Source organism: Talpa occidentalis, unplaced genomic scaffold, assembly GCF_014898055.3.
Source record: "Talpa occidentalis isolate TD23 unplaced genomic scaffold, MPIMG_talOcc4v2.1 talOcc4.16, whole genome shotgun sequence".
NCBI lineage: Eukaryota > Metazoa > Chordata > Mammalia > Eulipotyphla > Talpidae > Talpa > Talpa occidentalis.
The window spans coordinates 64,732,436-64,751,981 of record NW_023601653.1 but is presented as its reverse complement, the minus strand read 5'-3'; the positions used below and the strand labels follow the sequence as shown (position 1 = coordinate 64,751,981).

General features: G+C 39.5%; 1 protein-coding gene across 3 annotated transcripts; it reads left to right on the top strand.

Annotated features, from left to right (window-relative positions):
• Positions 1 to 1,807: 1,807 nt before the first annotated feature.
• Positions 1,808 to 17,610, top strand: LOC119248339 (C-type lectin domain family 2 member F-like). 3 transcript variants are annotated; one of them, XM_054696449.1, is made up of 8 exons: positions 1,808 to 1,885; positions 10,084 to 10,234; positions 11,040 to 11,139; positions 11,387 to 11,470; positions 13,430 to 13,537; positions 14,159 to 14,328; positions 14,883 to 14,989; positions 17,026 to 17,610. In XM_054696449.1, exons 1-8 carry the CDS (start codon positions 1,869 to 1,871, stop codon positions 17,153 to 17,155), a joined length of 867 nt encoding a protein of 288 aa, XP_054552424.1. In that variant the 5' UTR covers positions 1,808 to 1,868; the 3' UTR covers positions 17,156 to 17,610. The 3 variants fall into 3 exon arrangements, with proteins under 3 accessions (XP_054552424.1, XP_054552425.1, XP_037371189.2); XM_054696450.1 differs by lacking the exon at positions 17,026 to 17,610 and adding an exon at positions 15,660 to 16,555 and having other exon boundaries at positions 10,156 to 10,234; XM_037515292.2 differs by lacking the exon at positions 17,026 to 17,610 and adding an exon at positions 15,660 to 16,555.
• The last annotated feature ends 1,936 nt before the right edge of the window (positions 17,611 to 19,546 follow it).

Genomic DNA, 19,546 nt, shown 5'->3' with positions numbered 1-19,546 from the left:
AGCATCACACACGTCCAGATTATAGGAGATTTGCTTCCAGCTGAAAGGACAATTTGGATGGTTTGTTTGTCCTTTCTGAAGGCCTCTAGGATATTACTTTCACACTCTACAAGATATGGGAGGGCTGGACCATTCAGGTGAACTTGTGAACTGTGTGCATCTCAGCTACAAATACTAGATGCTTAGACCATCTTCAGTTTTACTTTTAGAAGTAGATTGCTGAATCTTGGCATTACTTCCTTCTTTACCTTACACACATATTATTTCTATTATCATGAAAAAAAATCTGTAAAGTATTAAACTGATTATCAACAGGTATTTAAAACTATTTGTTACTATGTATCCTGAGGAATTGCCACATCCCCAACTATATTTGCCTGGCACAGAGTCCATCATTTCTAAATTAGTATATCTATATTTCTGCCTTAGTGATTACATTCAGTTTTATTATTTTTAGACAAATATTTTAATCTGCACATTTCCTCTGAAAAAATGTCCCTTGGAAGTGATGGAGGACAGGAATAGAAAAACTGAAAAGGAGGTGCTCATAAGACCAGAAACATGACTCACAAAATGCCAAGAGCCAGAGGTGGGGGAAGAAGGGATTAGCATAGCCATTGACCCAGCTATAGAAACCAATAACTTAGGTGCCAATGCCCAGATTACAAAGCATAAAGCCCAAGAAGGTATCAGACTGCTGGGGAGCGTCTACAGCTCAGGCCCAAGGGTAAAGATAAGGAGATTGAGCCCCTTGTGGAATCTCCAGTCCCTTTCAGACCCTTTCAGAGTCTGCATAGTTATCCAAAATCAGCAACTAAACAAAGGCTCACAAAGGGTGAGCCCCTCCCAGACAGAAGACTTTATCAGTGCAGTCTCTGCACAGACTGGGGGCAGCACTCTGTCTGCCCACCTGTGCCTCTGCAGGTGCCTCTTTTCACCAACTCTCTCCCTCCACAGGGCAGCAGGCCCCTGCCTGCCTGTGACCTGTACCTGCCAGGGCTTCTCTTCTCTGACCGACCTCAGGGGAGGCTGCTCTCTTCACAGCTGCCACCTGCAACCATGCAGGCCTCTCTCAGCAATCCTGTCCCTTCTGGGGCAGCTCTTCCTGCCCGCTTGTGTCTAAGCAAGTGTCTTTTACTGTTTTGTCCCTTCCCTAATAAACCTGCCCTTTAAATATAATTAACGTCTCTGTCTCGTGGAGAAACTCGCTGGGAAACTGGCCACGTGTCGCTGAAAGGGGAGCTCTGGGGAAACTTTTCCCAGAGTGAACCCAAGGACTCCACACATCAAACCCACAAAGTCCAAAAACGACAACAGAAGGACAAAATATAAATAATAGTGAACTATACTGTTACTACAGACTGAAATGCTAAGCAATTATTCATTACACTTTTTATCAATTCATCATTCAATTATGAATAACTGTCTGTATTTTATTGGGAATATTTGGTATAAATTGATGTCATTTTGCAGAGTGTTGGGGGGTCCTTGAGTTCATTCTGGGAAAGCTTTCCCCAGAGCACCCGTTTCAGCGGCACCGGGCGAGTTCCCCAGGCAAGTTTCTCCACTAGACAGAGACATTAGTTATATTTAAAGAGCAGGTTTACTAGGGAAAGGAAAAAGGGACAGGTTTGCTGAGAGAGGCCTGCATGGTTGCAGGCGGGTGGCCTTGAGGAAAGCGGCCTCCACTCAGGGAGGTCAGTAAAGCTAAGTCTGAGTGTAACTGTGGTCCCCAGGAAAGGGGAAGGTTTCAGGTTTCCTGCCCCACCCAAGGGAAGGTGGAGTTGAGTAGGGAGAAAAAAAGCTGCAGAGGAGACTGAGGAAGGAAGGAAGCAGGATGGAGCCAGAAGGAGACCTGGAGGGGGCACATGGAGCTGAGAGACACGTAAAGAAACTACACTTGTATTTTGGTCGTAGACTGGGTGACACAGATGTGGGTGAGAGACCCGTGGGGAGGTGACAATGACAGTTTTTGTGTTGATTTTGATTTTGCTCTTTTCCTCCCAGACTTGCCTGGTTGTTTTTCTGGGTCCCCACTGGAGGATGTTTTCGACTTGTGGCAGGCTTTGGGGCCTTGCTCTGGGCCAATCCTGCTTGGGTAGACTTTTGCCCACGAGGGGATGGGCAACTTTGGGTGCTTGATTTAAAAACTATATTCCTTGCCTTTCCTGTATTGTTTCCTAATTGTATTAAAGTTTCTTCCCATTAAAGTCTCATATGTTTTGGTTGAAGCGGCGGATGGCAGAACCCATTTAGAGCAGGCAGGTTTGCAGGGTCTGGGGTGCTTCTCTCCATGCCCTGTAACACGAGCATGGTACAGATCACGGGCTGCCAGCTGCCGCCCTGCAGAGGGACAGAGTTGGTGAGAAGAGGCACCTGCATAGTCACAGGTGGGCAGTGGGAGTGCTGCCCGGAGCCTGTGCAGAGACTGCACTGATATAGTCCTTTTCCTTTGGGAGGGGTCACTCCTCCGTGGAGTGGCAACTGTGGAGTGGCTGCTTGTTGCCGAGGTTGGGTAACAGGCAAAACTAGAAAGGGACCATAGATTCCAGGGTGGGCTCAATCTCCATATCTTTACCCTGAGGCCTGTGCTCCATGCCCTGTAGCATCTGATCCTGCTCAGGTCTCAAGCCTAGTGATAAGGCACTGGCGCCTGAGGGTCTGACCTCTACAGCTGGGTTAATGGTCATGTTATTCCCCTTGTGAGGCCTTTTCCATTTTTCCTATTCTTGTCCTCTATCATAAATGACAATAATCAAATCAAGCTATATGGAATAAGAAAAGTTAATTTTTTGAAAATGTCACCTAGTGAGAGTGGGGAGGGAAGTAAAAGAAGACTTGAACCACAAGATAAAAGACAGGAAAATCTAAGAAAAAAATTTAAATTAAAATTATCTAGGGCCTCCCTGGTGGCCTAGGGGTTAAATTTCAGCATTGCCACCACTAGGGCCTGAGTTTGATCCCCTGCCAGGGAGCTAACCCACATGGCTCAGCAGACCTCCTGCCTCATCTGCTGCTCCCCTCAGCAGTGTATTTCAGTAGATCCATGTGCTCTGCTCCCCACTCTTGTCTCTGGTGAATCTTCACCTCTCATCTCTGGTCTACACCCCAGTCTTCTATCCATAAATATTTTTTTTTTTAAATATTAAATTCAGCCTCTAGAAAATCATGTTTAGATTAAAAACTAAATCTTAAATTTTCTTAAATCAAAAAAAAAAGGAATTTAAGCAGTTCTTGTCCTTTAAGACTGCCCGCCTGTGTCTATTTCCTTGTTCTTTTTTCCTTAATAAACTTGCCACGTGCTGAAGAATGGCAAAAAAGAAATTTAAAAAAGCATTTAAGGTCTCAGTTATTGTTCCTGAAACCCAAATTAATATTTGAGCCTGTCACTAATCCGAAACAAGTTCTATGTGCATTTCTATTATTATGGTATTTCTCATAAACTAAATAAAAATCTGCAGCACTCAACACAATAACCAAAACATGGCAATAATGCCTGTGTCTATCAACAGATGATGCAAGAAGATGTGGTCTACAAATTAATAGGAAACTCTAGAAACCTGACTGTGGACCTGAGATTACAGGGAAGGAGTAACAGTGGGGAGGAAAACATGATGGAGGATGTTGGGTACCTGAGAGTTGGGTTTAAGGTGAGGCATGCATCTGAGGAGGTATTGATGGAGGATAGAAATAGAAAAATTGGAAAGGAGGCACCACAAGACCAGAAACCTGACTCACACAATGCCAAGAGCTGGAAGTGGGGGTAGAAGGGATTAGCATAATCATTGACACAGCTACAGAAACAAGTATCCTTAGGTGCCAATGCCTAGATCAAAAAGTACCAGACCCAAGCAGGTATCAGACTGCTGTAGGGAGTGTCAGGAGCACTGACCAGAAGGTAAAGATATGGAGATTGAGGGCCATTGTAGGAATCTGACCCCTTTCAAATTTTACATAGTTTATTCAAAGTTAACTACAAACAAGCCACTCCATGAAGAACTGAGCCCCTCCCAAAGAAAAGAAATCTGTATCAGAGCAATCTCTGCACTGGCACTGGGCAGCAGTTCCTCTGTCCACCTGTGACTATGCAGGTGCTTCTTTTCACAACTCTCTCTCCTCCACAGGGCAGCAGCTTCCTGCCTGCCCATGACCTGCACCTTGCCAGGGCTTCTCCTCATTGACCTTCCTCAGGGGAGGCAGCTCTCCTTACGGCCCGCCTGCCTGTAACCATGCAGGCCTCTCTCAGCAAACCGACAGGGCAGCTTTTACTGCCCACTTGTGTCTGTGCGACTGTCCTTTACTTTTCTGTCCCTTTTTCTAATAAACCTGCTCTTTTAAATATAACTAACGTCTGTGTTTCACAGACAAACTCACCTGGGAAACTTGCTGCATGCTGCTAAAAGGGGAGCTCTGGTGAAACTGTAACAGGGTGGTCCCCAGGAAAGGGGGAGTTTCCCTGCCCCACCCAAGAGAGGGTGGAGCTGAGCAGGGAGAGGAGAAGCTGCAGTAGATGTTATAGGACAGGGAGAGGGCCCTTTCCTGGGGACCACCCTGTTACAAAGAGACTGAGGAAGGAAGCAGGATGGAGCCAGAAGGAGACCTGGAGGAGGCACATGGAGCCTAGAGACACGTGAAGAAACTGCGCTTGTCTTTTGGTCGTGGACTGGGTGACACAGATGTGGGTGAGACCCATGGGGAGGTAACCATGCAGTTTTTATCTTGATGTTGATTTTGCTCTTTTCCTTCCGGGCTTGTCTGGTTGTTTCTGACCCTTTTCTGTGGGTCCCCACTGGAAGATGCTTTAGACTTGTTGCAGGCTTTGGGGCCTTGTTCTGGGCCGATCCCATATGGATGAACTTTTACCCACAAGGGGGCGGGTAACTTTGGGTGCTTGATTTAGAAACTAGATTATTTGCCTTTCCTGTATTGTTTCCTAATTGTGTTAGGGGGAAATAATGTCCTGAGTTAATCCCATACAGGCTTTGTGGACCCCACCCCCACTCCAGACTAAAGCCATCAAGACATTGGGAAAGACAAATCCCATCACCACCAAGGGAGGGTGGCTGGGACCTGAGGGTGGAGTTGGGCAGCCAGGTTGGATATAAAAACCAAACACGTGGGCCTTGGGGTCTCTGGCTCGCGATCGCTCGCCTCCTGGCTTCACCGCTCCTGGCTGGAGGCCAACTCTGAGAGCGCCATTTTGGGATTCCTGATCGGCAGATCAGGTAGGACTCATTTAAAACTTTGTCTCCCACTTTTCTCCCAGAGCTGTACATTTCCTCATTCCCCTTCCCTTGTAAATAAACCTTTTATTAACCTTTCACGTGTGCCTGCAGTAGAGCATTGATAAGTCCTTTTAAGAGAACAGGTGAGGACCCACAGTCAGGCACCCCGTTTTGTATCGGGGTTGCTCTACAACAGTTGTATTAAAGTTCCTTCCCATTAAAGTCTCATATGTTTTGTGTTGATGCAGCGGGTGGCAGAACCCATTTAGAATAGGCAGGTTTGCGGGGTTTGGGCTGCCCCTCTCCCTGTCCTATAACAGATTTGGTGCCCAACGTGATTTAGGACAGAGCCATCCATGGTAACAAAACCTTCCCAGAGTGAATCCAGGGACTCTGCATCCAAACCCATCAATTCCAGAAAGTATATCATCGTGGTCCTATGCCTTTGTGATGTGGTTTTCTGGAGTCTGTGGGTTTGAAGTGTGGGGTGCTTGGGTTCACTCTGGGAAAGGTTTCACCAGAGCTCCCATTTCAGCGACATGCAGTGAGTTTCCTAGGCGAGTTTCTCCATGAGACAGAAACATTAGTTATATTTAAAGGGCAGGTTTATTAGGGAAGGGATAAAACAATAAAAGACACTTGCATAGACACAAGCGGCAGGAAGAGCTGCCCCAGAAGGGACAGGTTTGCTGAGAGAGGCCTGCATGGTTGCAAGTGGGCGGCCTTGAGGAGAGCGGCCCCTCCTGAGGGAGGTCAGTGAAGAGAAGTGCCAGCAGGTACAGGTCATGGGTAGGCAGGAAGCTGTTGCCCTGCAGAGGGAGAGAATTGGTGAGAAGAGGCCTCTGCATAAGCACAGGTGGGCAGACAGAGTGCTGTCCCCAGTCTGTGCAAAGACTGCACTGATATAGTATTCTGTTTGGGAGGGGCTGATTTTGGATAACTCTGCAGACTCTGAAAGGGACCTGAGATTCCACAATGGGCTCAATTTCCATATCTTTGCCCTTGGGGTCTGTTGAGCTCAGTCTCCTTATCTTTACACCTGGGCCTGTGCTCTAGACACTCCCTACTGCAGTCTTTGCAATCTAGGAGTTGATGCCTAAGGATCTTGGTTTCCATAGCTGTGTCAATGGCTATGCTAATCTCTTCTACGCCCACCTCCTTGTGTGACCCAGGTTTTTGGTCTTATGGTGCTGTTATAGGGCAGCCCCGATACAAAACGGGGTGCTTGACTGTGGGTCCTCACCCACGCACTTAAAAGGACTTATCAATGCTCTACTGCAGGCACACAGGAAAGGTTAATAAAAGGTTTATTTACAAGGGAAGGGCAAATGAGGAAATGTACAACTCAGGGAGAAAAGTGGGAGACAAAGTTTTAAATGAGTCCTACCCAATCCGCACTCTGAGAGCTGGCCGCCAGCCAGGAGCCATGAAGCCAGGAGGCAAGCAACAGAGCGAGCCCTCAAGGCCACGTGTTTGGTTTTTATGCCAAACCTGGCTGCTTAACTCCACCCTTAGGTCCCAGCCACCTTCCCTTTGGTGGTGATGGGATTTGTCTCTCCCATTGTCCTGATGACTTTGGTCTGGATTGGGGGTGGAGTCCACAAAGCCTGTATGGGATTAGCTCAGGACATCCTTTCCCCCTAACAGTGCCTCCTTTTCAGTTTTTCTATGCTTGTCCTCCATCATTTGAATCACACACAATGTTGTATATTAATATTGCCTCTGTTAAAAAAAAAGGTGTGGTGTGTATACACACACACACAATGGAGTACTACTTAGCTGTTTTTTTAAAGATGAAATCTTTCTCTCTACAACAGTATCAATGGAAGTTGAGGATATTCTGCTAAGAAAAATAAGTGAAAAATAAAAGGATAAATACCATATGCTTTCACTCATGTGGAATATAAAAAAATAATAAAACAAAGATAACAAACAAAAAACAAACATGTAGACTCTGACAATGAAATAATGTTTACCAGAGGGGTGGGTGTGGAAGAGGGAGATAAGAGTAGAAGGAGTCAACAGGATAATGGTGGTGTGGAGTTGGTGGTGTTGTTATAGGACAGGGAGAGGGGCAGCCCAAACCCCGCAAAACTGCCTATTCTAAATGGGTTCTGCCATCCGCCGCATCAACACAAAACATATGAGACTTTAATGGGAAGGAACTTTAATACAATTAGGAAACAATACAGGAAAGGCAAAGAATCTAGTTTCTAAATCAAGCACCCAAAGTTACCCGTCCCCTCGTGGGTAAAAGTACATCCATACGGGATCGGCCCAGAACAAGGCCCCAAAGCCTGCAACAAGTCTAAAGCATCTTCCAGTGGGGACCCACAGAAAAGGGTCAGAAACAACCAGACAAGTCCGGAAGGAAAAGAGCAAAATCAACATCAAGATAAAAGCTGCCATTGTCACCTCCCCACGGGTCTCACCCACATCTGTGTCACCCAGTCCACGACCAAAAGACAATCACAGTTTCTTCACGTGTCTCTAGGCTCCATGTGCCTCCTCCAGGTCTCCTTCTGGCTCCATCCTGCTTCCTTCCTCAGTCTCTTCTGCAGCTTCTCTTCTCCCTGCTCAGCTCCACCCTCCCCTTGGCTGGGGAAGGGAACCTCCCCCTTTCCTGGGGACCACCCAGTTACAGTGTGGCATATGTATTTACCAAAGAATGATTCTGTACTCCTGAACTAAATTTTAAAAAAAGAAAAGAATATTAGAGAATCAAAAAATAAACTATGGCTGCCTTGCTTATAAATCAATAATCTTAAATGATCACAGACTCATCAGCTTGTACATTTCTGGAAAACTCAAAATTTTAGAAAATTATTTTTATATTGCTCTTTCCACAAGATAACATTAAAAATAGATAACTATAAAACAGAATCTTTGGACATTTCCTGTGTCACCACAACTCATCTGATTATTATTTTACACCATGACTTACCGCCTCACGCCCATGATAATGGCTCATACCAAAAAGACCAGAAATGGCAAGAGTTGGCCAGGATGTGGAGGAAAGGGAAACCTCAAATACTGTTGGTGGGAATGTAGGCTGGCCATGGTGAAAGGGAACTGCTGAGAAAAAGAAATCTTTCCCTGTTAAAAATAGACCTGGAAATGTAAGATAAATAAAAGTTTGCTTCCTTAATAAGCATATCTAAACAAGATCTGGCAGCCTGCTAGGCTGATTGATCTCCCAGGCCATCCTGGAAGAACTTATCCTTCCCCTTTTCCTGTGTCAAGCATTTGTATGCTAACTAACCAACTTTATCAATGTAAAGTGGTTGTGTATATAAGAAACTTTTTGTCTCTAGACCAGTGCTCAGACCTTAGGGGATTACCCAGGTCTGAGACCTCATGCATGAGTAATAAAGCTTTTCTGGCCTCACCATTCCTAAAGTACCTCTTGCTCTTCCCCTGCTTGGGTAAAAAGCTAGAATTTATTTCTGCAACAATGGCCCCATGGAAACATTATGGAGGTTTTGTAAAGAATTAAAAAAGAGGTTCTACCAAATGACCCAGCAATTCCATTCCTACAAAAAATACAAAAGCACTTATTTAAAGGGAAATATGCACTTTTATGTTCATCACAGCACTATATGCAATAGCCAAGCTATGGAAACTACTTAAGTCTCCAAAGACAGATGAGTGGATCCAAAAGATGAAGTAGATATACACAATCGAGAACTACTCAGATATTAAAAAAGATAAATTCTTGACATTGGGACAATATGAATGAAACTGGATGGTATTATGCAAAGAAAAATAGGTCAGAAGGAGAAAGACAAATATCAGAATGTGTCACTTATATGTGGAATATAGAGAAACAAAACAGAGTCAGATAAAGCTAAGCAAATAACAAACCTAAATATCTGAGTATTTAACTGAGCCTACTGGAGAGAGCAGGAAAGTGAGTAGGGAAAACAATGGATCATGGTGGACTAAGGGTGCCTTGGTGGTGGGCATGGCGTGGTGGTAACAACTCCTGAAGGGGGAGACAGTATACCTCTAAATGACAATGCTGTAAGCCAATGTTACCATAATGAGAAAAAAAAAAAAAAAAAAGCCTACAAATGCTATAGCTGACACAGGGATGGATTTCAATAGTTATTACTATATATTTCCAAGATTTTTAAAGCATATGAATATTCGGGTTGATTTATAAAAAAAGAACTGCTTTTGTTTCTAATTAACTAATATTTCTTAGGTTAACAGTTCAAAGACCTTTCAATTTATTTAACAAGTAAGACTTAAAACAATGCTTTGATGATTGTCTACAGCTAGGGAGTGGAACAGGTGATTTTTTACCTTGATACTGTTGATCTGTTATATTCAAACTCATTTAACATACTAAGCTTCTCTCTTATTTTTTTTATTTAAATTGAAAGTCCATGCCTTTCTATAATTTATGAAGAATATAAGAAAGAAATAGAAAGAAATTGAAACTGCCTCTTATTCAAGTCAATCAACCCAATGTTGTATATATTTAATGTATTTTCTCAATCCATTTGAATATCAGGATGTTTATTAAAATGTAGGCTGACATTTATGCACAGGTTGATATATTTTATTTTTATGTATAAAAAAACGCCACATAGCATATGAAGATTTCCCATTTTATAGTTTTATTTACTACCTTGTGATCTCTTTCTTAGTTTTAGGAGATTATAAGGATGCCTTTTTTTTTTTTTCAAGTTTTATCGTAACTTCTAAAACTTAGCTTTGGATTGATCCACAAATTTCAATAATTTTAGCACTTTGAAATTCTATATTCTTATATGACACAGTGTGGCTACATAAATGAATGACTGTAGTGGAAGCTTTCTGTGTGGGAATGACCACTGCTCTATGGTCATAGGCTTTCTTCTGACACAGTCTCTCTGAAGACCAATAAATTCATATCAACTAGTTCCTCTTTGTGTCAGAGCAGAGGAGCAAGGCCAGCAGCGCCAGCACATCCTCACCGGGTAACTGACCAAGCTCATCCTCCAGCTGGTGCAAAGACACAGGTATGATCTGCCAGTGTGGGTTGTGACCCCAACCCTGCTGTCAGGCTGCTGGGCAGGGAGGGATCACATAGAGTTTGCTGTAGAAAAACTATGTAGAATGCTGGGAGGGTTTTGAATTGCTGTAGGAAAGAATTGACCTCAGGATCCATGTTCATGGAATATATCTAATGTCAAGGTTATCCTACAGATGAAAATTTTCTATTTTCAATAGATCAGAATGAGAGTGAGTCAAAAATGCTTAATATGCAGAATATGAACTTCTTTTTACCAGTACACATTTTGGGAAAAATTTAATTCTTTTGAGGCATATGTTTTTAGGTGTTCCTCCACAATGCATTTTCCAAAATTCAAATTCTCTCATCCTTAAGTGTAATTGAAAAAGTTCAAATGTGCATTCTTAAAAGAATGGACTCTAGTCCCTTTGAATATTTTCCATTTGAATCTAATTTAGGTATTAATTATAAGACATAGTTGTCAAAAGAAAAAATCATTTTTCAGGTTTGCGTTAAATATATCAATTTCTAAATTTTGGTAGTCGGTAAGTTAGTCACAAATAGTATGGAAATTAACATTTCTATAAACAATTATGTTCCATTATTTAATATGTAAAACTTTTGTTTGAAAGTCTGTACAGAAAGATATCTTTAAAATTGATTTTTCTGATGCTCCCAGAAAAATGTATCTTAATTGAGTTTTTTTTGAGACCTTCATAGTAATTACTCACTCTCTCTCTTACTTCATAAGGAATATTGTATTATGCCTGTGAAGCATTGCAAAGGATTCCTAGTGTGTTCTTTGCCAACAGCCATCAAAAATGAATGAGGACAAAGAGTCATCTAAGGAACAGAAATTTTCTCACTCAAAGAAACAAAAGGATAAGGGAAACCCAACTCATAAAAAGAGAGGTAAATATTTTTTTATGTCATTTCTTGTTTTCAGAAAATATGTCAGATGATAAATAAATCATAACAATTGTATTATATGTGTGCTTATTTATATATTGACAACCATACTTAAATGTAATATTCAGTGAGATTTGTGATCAGGGGAAAATAGTGATAACAATCTGAAACTTCAGAAAAATTTCATTTTGCTCTAATTCTGATGTCCCTGTCATGCTCATTAAGTATTCTACTCTTTGATTTTGTACAGAATTTTCATGGCATATTGCTTCAATAATCCTGGGAATAATATCTTTTTTTCTCTTGCTGGCAACCAGAATCTTTGTGTATATGTGTGAGTATCAGGTAAACATATTTATTATGAAAGCAATAAGCCAGGATTAAAAATGAGACAGTATATTAGTGCTTTGCTAATGAAAACTATGTAATGTTGCTATAAACCAATGCTATTTCAAGAAATGCTTTAAACTGTAACTGCTAAACCACTTCTGAAGACTATAATAACCACTTTGCAGACTATAAAGTTTTATAGAAATGCTTGAAGTCACGATGATGTTGACAATGATCAGATGATTTTTTTTACCTACTATTACATTTGTAAAATCCACAAATAATATAAAACTTTGATTAGAGAAAATTATTCCAGGTAGAAAACAACAAGAAGATAGAATATATCTATGTGTTAGGAAAATTTCAACTCCTATATCAATAGAAGTAGGGAACAGAAATGGGCTGAAGCAGGTGGGTAAATTCATGAAGCCATTTTATGCCATATTAAAAAAAATTTAGTTTTATTCTTTTTTAAAAAGATTTTTTTATTTATTTATACAAGAGCTGGGGTACATCCCAGAAGCGTGGGAGGGTGACAGGATTCACCAGAGAAAGAGAGGGGAACATAACAGGCAGACTGACTGAAATACACTCCTGAGGGGAGCAGTGGATGCAACAGTGGATGCGCCATGTGTGTATCTCCCTGGCTGGCCAGGAATCGAACCCACACTGTAGAGGCTGTGGACAGCTTCACAGCGCTATGCTCAACCCGCTGCACCACTGGGAGGCCCTAGTTCTATTCATAAAGCAAAGGAAATTGTTGCAAGAATTTAAGTGGGAGAACCTCATGTTTCTTGAAAGAGAGGGAATTTAGAATGGTTGGTGGTCTTGGTAGACTAAAAAGTGAACATGTGGCAATTGTTTCAAGAATCAGCATTAATGTCAATGCTATATGAATTATTCATGAAGGGATGATGGAGAGCAGGGAACAGATACCCGAAACACCTCATGTAGAATTTGACAAATACACATTTGATGGAATGGCTGACAGACAAGAGGAAAGTAATACCACTTGGTATCTATCTCTCTATCAGTCCTGGATCCATCTTTCATCTATATGAATTATTGAAGTCAGATTGCAATGTTGAAATTTATTCAAATATTAGGAAGCAGATGAAGTGATTATAAATAATAAATATTTATTACAAATTATAGACATCTTTTTTATTCTAACATTTTGGTTTGTATTTCACTTTTTTAATATACATATACATTCCATTCTTGATTTTGGTAGAGTGTTATTTCTTTCAGGGATATTAAGCTTTAGTTTTGTACGAGTAGCTGTAGGAGTTCTTTGCCCATGTATTTCAATGAATCCATCCTAAATTTATATTCCAGAATATGAACTTATGTCATGACATACGTATTTACATATATGCTGTATCCACATATATGTAAGTACATACTCAATATAGGTCTATATATTACACTTACTTATATACTCATATATTTATATAAATATATAAATTTATATATAAAGTCAAATAAATCTTGTTTAACTTTACTTTAACTTCAAAACCAAATACTGAATGGAGCCACAAAAGTCGAAATTGTTATTTGAAAAGAACACGTGCCATAAAAACTATTAATAATGTCCTCGTTCCAGTTTATGTTTTCTGCTTATAAATGTTGAATACTGTTTAACATACTGTTAAAAATATTACATTGCATATTCCTGTATATGATTTCTGAATCATATACAGTGTTATAATCCAATGGCAAACTAATAAAAATATTATTAAGAATAACAAAAGTAATAATAAATATGTTTTGCCAATTATACAATTATTTTAAGAATCAATTTTATTTTTTGGCTCTTCAAAATATTGTAACTTTACATTTTTACTGATTGTCTTTTAGTTATTATCATTTACTATATTATCTAGAATTAAAGTACATGATGAAAATGAAATGATTTTTTTTAAAATAATTCATGATCTTAATTTTCTAATATGGATTGAAGTGTTACAGAGCTCTTTTGCATGCAAAATACAAGACCTAGAGGACACAAAAGGAAGAAATGCTACGGCATTAGAAATTGAGGCTCTTTCAACTTTACAACCTTGCACAAGTATGTACTACATTCATCCACTGAGAGCCACCATCATTTTTTTTTTAATGGCATTACCCATTCTGTTCCATTTTTAAAACTTAACATTGAAATCTTTCAAGACCTTTAATTTTACTCAAGTTTTCTTATCAAATCCATTTCATTTTTATAGTTAATTGAATGCTTGACCTTTGCAAAATCTATTTTATTGTCATATTGCTTTAATTATTTGAGAATGTTCTGCTTGTGGATAAATTTCGCTCATATTAGAGCTCTTGGAATTACTACTATTCGCTTGGATAGATTCCTCCCTACATAATTCCTCCAACTCACAGAAGATTATTAGTACTTTACTTTTTTCACAATCATAGCAACAGCCTTGGGTCTGTCAGAGATCATCTTCAGCTCTGTAATATAAATATCTACAGATTTGGAAAAAGAGCTGTTCTTAACCCATAGACATTATGACACAGGGAAGTTACCTATTCTCTGATGATTCAGTCTGAAGTAAGCAATGAAATACACATAATGTATATAGGTCTCTAAATGGTCTTGGGTTGAGTATTATGCTTATTTTTGTTTGCAAGATATACAAAATTCATTAAGTTAAACATCAATTATTGAAATATACATTATTTTGAGGTGTTGTTCAAGATAAACAAATTCCATCTGATACATGTCATGGAAATTGGTCCTGCTGTGGAAGCAATTGCTACTACTTTTCAAAAGAAGAGAAAAGTTGGGATGAGAGTAAGGAGTCATGTGAAGCCATAGGTTCTCTTCTCAGTAAGATTGATGATGAAGATGAACAGGTATGCTGGCTTTATTAAACCTGAGTAAGTGTTTCACAATTAAAACTGATGTCTGAAGTTAGGATAATTGTTTTTTTTTTTAAAGATTTATTCATTTATTTATTCATTTATTTATTTATTTATTTATACAAGCACTGGGTACAGTCAGAAGCGCGGGAGGGTGAGAGAATTCACCAGAGCCAGAGCGGGGAGCAGAGCAGGCAGAAGGACCAAGGTACACTAATGAGGGGAGCAGCGGGCGGCAGGAGAGGTCTGCGCGCCATGTGGGACCCTCCTCCGGTGGCCGGGGAGCAGCCGGGGATCGAACCGGCGCTGCAGAGGCTGCGGGCAGCTTCACAACGCAGCGCTCAACCGCTGCGCCACCGGGGAGGCCCTAATTGTTTAGTTTTTCCTTCAATATTATTCATCAATTTGATGCAAATCATTGGTACAGACTGGTGCTGATTTACCTGCAGAGGAAGAGACACTGGCAAGAGAAGCTGTATGAACGTTCTCTGTAGATAAATTTATGATTACTATTATGAGTAATATCAGTAATTCTAATTTTATCACAGAGATACATCGAACAGAGAATCCAATATAATTACTGGGTTGGATTAAGAACAAAAGGAATTGCACACCCCTGGTTGTGGCTGGATGGTGCTCGTCTTTCTCATCGGCTGTAAGTTTTCATTTCATTGTTTTTCCCTCCCCAGCCCTTTCATAGTAATGCACTCATAGATTATAGCTTGGGGAAAAGAAATGTTTTTTGAGACTTATGACATATCTTTAATAATCTCTGTAGCCTAGATCTAAACTTTAAAATCCATATTCACTAATGTCATTGCTCAGTTCAAAAATGTTAATGCTTTGGTCTGGAAGACAATAAGCTCAGTGGGAAACTTTAAATCCCATTTTAAACCCAAATGAGCACCTTGTATGTTCAAAGTCAGGCTAGCATTGGAGACATGTGCTCTATGCATTTTAACGTGTCTTAGGAAACTGGAATTTTTTATATCTAGTTGTCATGTGTTATACAATGAATTTATCAGATTTTGCTACTTCCTCAAGATTTCAAATGTATCAGGAGAATTTTTCAATTGTACATGCCTAATCCATGGGCGTATCCTATTCTATGCCAACCTTTGTAATTCTTCTCTATCTCTTATTATCATTGCAACATTGCCAATGTTTCCATTCATTTTTGAAATAATTACACATCATAAATCTACAGCTGTATTTCTGTGACAGGATTTTTATGTCTAGAGAAATAATTGTGCCATTTTAAATTTGTACTTAGCCGTTATAGCCTAAAGCATGGCTTTCTTCAACAAACATGTTTTCTGCCACAGGAAATTTGAGCAGACCACAGCTGATGCAAAATGTGGATTCATCATGTCAACAAATATTGCTCCTGCTGCTTGCAATAAACTATTTCCTTACATTTGTGAAAAGAATCTTGATAATGAGAAAAAATTGCTATAATCAAAGTCAATATTTTCATTTCCTAGTAACTTTTAGAAAAAAAAAGAATTAATCCAAATTAGTAAATTATGCCAAATTTTGAAGGACATAATCTTTTAAACATCCATAACAAAGGGAAAAAAAGACAAGAAATTTTATACATAGTTAAATTGTAAATACCTCGGTGCCTCCCTGGTGGCCTAGAGGTTAAGTCTCAACGCTATCACCCCTATGGCCAGAGTTTGGTCCCTAGCCAGGGAGCTAACCCAATATGGCACTGCAGACCTCTGCTGTCTCACTTGCTGCTTCCCTCAGCAGTGTATTTCAGTAGCTCTGCCTGTTCTGCTCCCCACTCTGACCCTGATGAATCCTCTCACCCCCAGTTCTTCTATGCAAAAAAATAGGTACTGACTCACTTTTTATAAACAATTACGATTATTACAAGTGGATGCACCAACATTTATTAGCCATTTTCATTTCAACAGTTTTTTAGGTTTCTCCCAGTATGTTGTAATTATCAACAATCACTGCAATGAATAGCACTCAATAAAGTATCATCTGCTTTAGATCATATCTATAAGGTAAATCTCTAGCAATTCTATAAATGTGTCAAACATATGTATATTTAAATTTTGATACCTATTTAATACTCACCCTCCTGTAGGCTTCACAAGGCTCACTCCACAGTGTGTTCCCAACCTGTTTGACTTGGGCAATAAAATCTTCACCAATAAAAAAGGGCATCTTGTGTCATTCAGATTTATAATTCCCAGTTATTTGTAAGTTGGAGCATTTCATTATGGCATTTATTTTATGTAACTTATATGTTCATGTCTACAGATTACTATCACAATTTTTTTAGCAAAAGTAACAAAACACAAATAAATTTCACTCTATAAATTTCCATTTATAAAGTTCAAACTTTCTGTTGCTAGAAATTTTCAATATGCTATTTTCATTTCCTATATTCCATTCATTTTAGATAATTGTATTAATACTTTATAATTCTACAACTATTTGTCTGTCACAATAATTTTATGGCCATTTAAATAATGATACCCACATATTTAAATTTGTGACTGTCAGATTTAGCCTAAGGTATAACTTTCTATGACAAATATGTTTTCTGAGGCAAGAAATTTCAGCCTACCACACCTGATGAAAAATTGGATACATCACGTTAAACAAATATTACTACTTGTGGGTCTGCTAGATTTAAGCGGCTTGTTAAGGCCACCATTCTGTTACCTACAGGTCTGCATTCCTATACAAGGTCAGAACCACTCAATCAGTTATAGGAGCCAACGCTTACAAAATTTCTTACAAATCAACCAAGAGCAGAAAGCTGGATCACTCTGGGAAGGGTATGCGTCGCAAGGTATGACCAGGAACTCCCGGGGGCCAAAGACCACTGTATGAAAAGGGACCCCAGAAGCTGAACAGTGGAACGCCTTGTTGATAAGATTACAACCATGGCCAGGGCCTGGGGCATGGTTTCAATTACAACACTTGGTCATCAAGTAGATAAGAATTATCTGGTCAGTAGACTCATGTCCCCCCAAAGCTTAGATTTCAAAAATACATTTTTTAGTTTCTCCCATCTTTTTCTCTTTGTCCTCCTACTCCATGAAACTGACGCTGTATGATTGTTCTAGCAATGGAAAAGGCCAGGATCTTGCTTGTTCAGCAGCATCCTGCATTATGCAGCCTGCTCCACGACTCCTGTTTTTCAGTGTGGTGTTGCCGATGCAACAACTACTGCTTCTTATGTTGGATTGTATCCTTAAATGTCTGAAAAGTTTACCCATGTTGATAATTAAAAGAATTGCTATAGGACCTCCCCGGTGGCGCAGCGGTTGAGCGCTGGGTTGCGAAGCTGCCTGCAGCCTCTGCAGCGCTGGTTCGATCCCCGGCTGCACCTCGACCACCGGAGGAGGGTCCCACATAGCGCGCAGACCTCACCTGCAGCCCGCTGCTCCCCTCAGGAGTGTACCTCGGTTCTTCTGCCTGCTCTGCTCCCCGCTCTGGCTCTGGTGAATTCTCTCACCCTCCTGCGCTTCTGACTGTACCCAGTGCTTGTATAAATAAATAAATAAATCTTTAAAAAAATTAAAAAAAAAATTGCTATACTCAAAGTCAAAATTTTTACTCTTTAGTAACTGTTAGTAAAGAAACATGTAATGTCATTAAAATTAGTCATCTGTGCATGATTTAGGAAGGATCTCTCTGAAACATCCCTAAGCAGGATAATGAAGAAATGCTGTATATCTGCTAAAATTGTAAGTTCCTAAAGTAAGTTTATTTTGTTGAAATTTTGAGTACCAATAAATCAGAGAATGTGAAACAAATCATTTGAGTGGAGATAAAGATATTTTTATTAATCATTTAATTAAATGTATTTAATCAGGTAATTGCTACATTCACATCATTCAAAATATAGGGGTATGAAATGATGAACAAGTTATCTTTATCCATTTCACCTTTATTCACCTTGTCCCTTTCTCAGAGGCAAAGATGTAACCAGTTTGCTAGATATTATTCCAGAGATAATTTAGGAAAGTATGACTGTAGACCTGCTGTCTGTTAAACTCATGTTTCTTAACCATAACACTTCTAGTCACAGCTTCTTTATATTGTCTCTTAAAAAGATGTCTCACACATTGTTCCATATCAGTACAATTAGTGAAAAAATATTTTCTCCCACTCCTGTGCTTGCCTTTTCATTTTGCTGATATTTTTCTCTGATGTGCTGAAACTTTTAGTTTAATGTAGTTCCTGCAGTTCTTTTCCTGCTGATCCCTGTGCTGTGATGTCTGAAAAATGATTGCCAAGACAGAAGTGCTCCCCTGATAATTTCTTCCAGGAGTTATGCAACTTCAGAGCTTATATTTTATTTATTTAATCTTTTAAATAAATTTTATGAATCATATAAGATTAGGATCCAGTTTCATCCTTTTATATGTATATATCCATTTTGCCCAACACCACTTAATAAAGTGACTATCATTTTCTCATTGTGTATTCTTAGTGCTTTTGTCAAAGATTAATTGACTGCATAGCTACAGGTTTATTTCTGCATTCTCTTTACTATCAATCTATGTGTTTTTTATGCCAATACCAAACTGTTTGATTCTTGTATTTTTATAATATAATATGAAATCAGGAAGTATGAGGCCTCTAGCTTTCCTCATTATTCTTGAGATTAATTCAGTTACTTAAAGCAATTAAAAATAAATCAATTATATGTAGTTTTTGTGGTTCCATACAAATTTAAGATTTTTTTCTATTTTTGTGAATAATGATACTGAAATTTGATAGGGAGTACATTGAATCTATATGACGTTGGTTTGTATGGAAGAATATATTGATAAACCACATGTCTGATAAATTACCAGTATCCAGAATATATGAAGAACTCTCATAATGCAATAATATAACAAACAACCCAATGAAAATCATCAAAAGCTTTGAATATATGTGCCTTACTGGTGGCACAAGGGGTTAAGTCTCAGCACTATGAAGCTATCAGCAGCCACTGCAGCATGAGTTCGATACCAGGCCAGGGAGCTAACCCACATGGCGCAGCAGACTTCTGTTTCTCACCCACTGCTCTCTTTGGCAGTGTATTTTAGTAAAAATGCCTGTTCTTCTCTCCACTTGGTCTCTGGTGAATCCTCTCACCTCTCCACACCTCTGACCCCGGCTCTTGTATGCAAGAAAAAATAAATCTTAAAAAAAAAAAATGTGTTGAATACTTTCCCTAAATGATTGACAC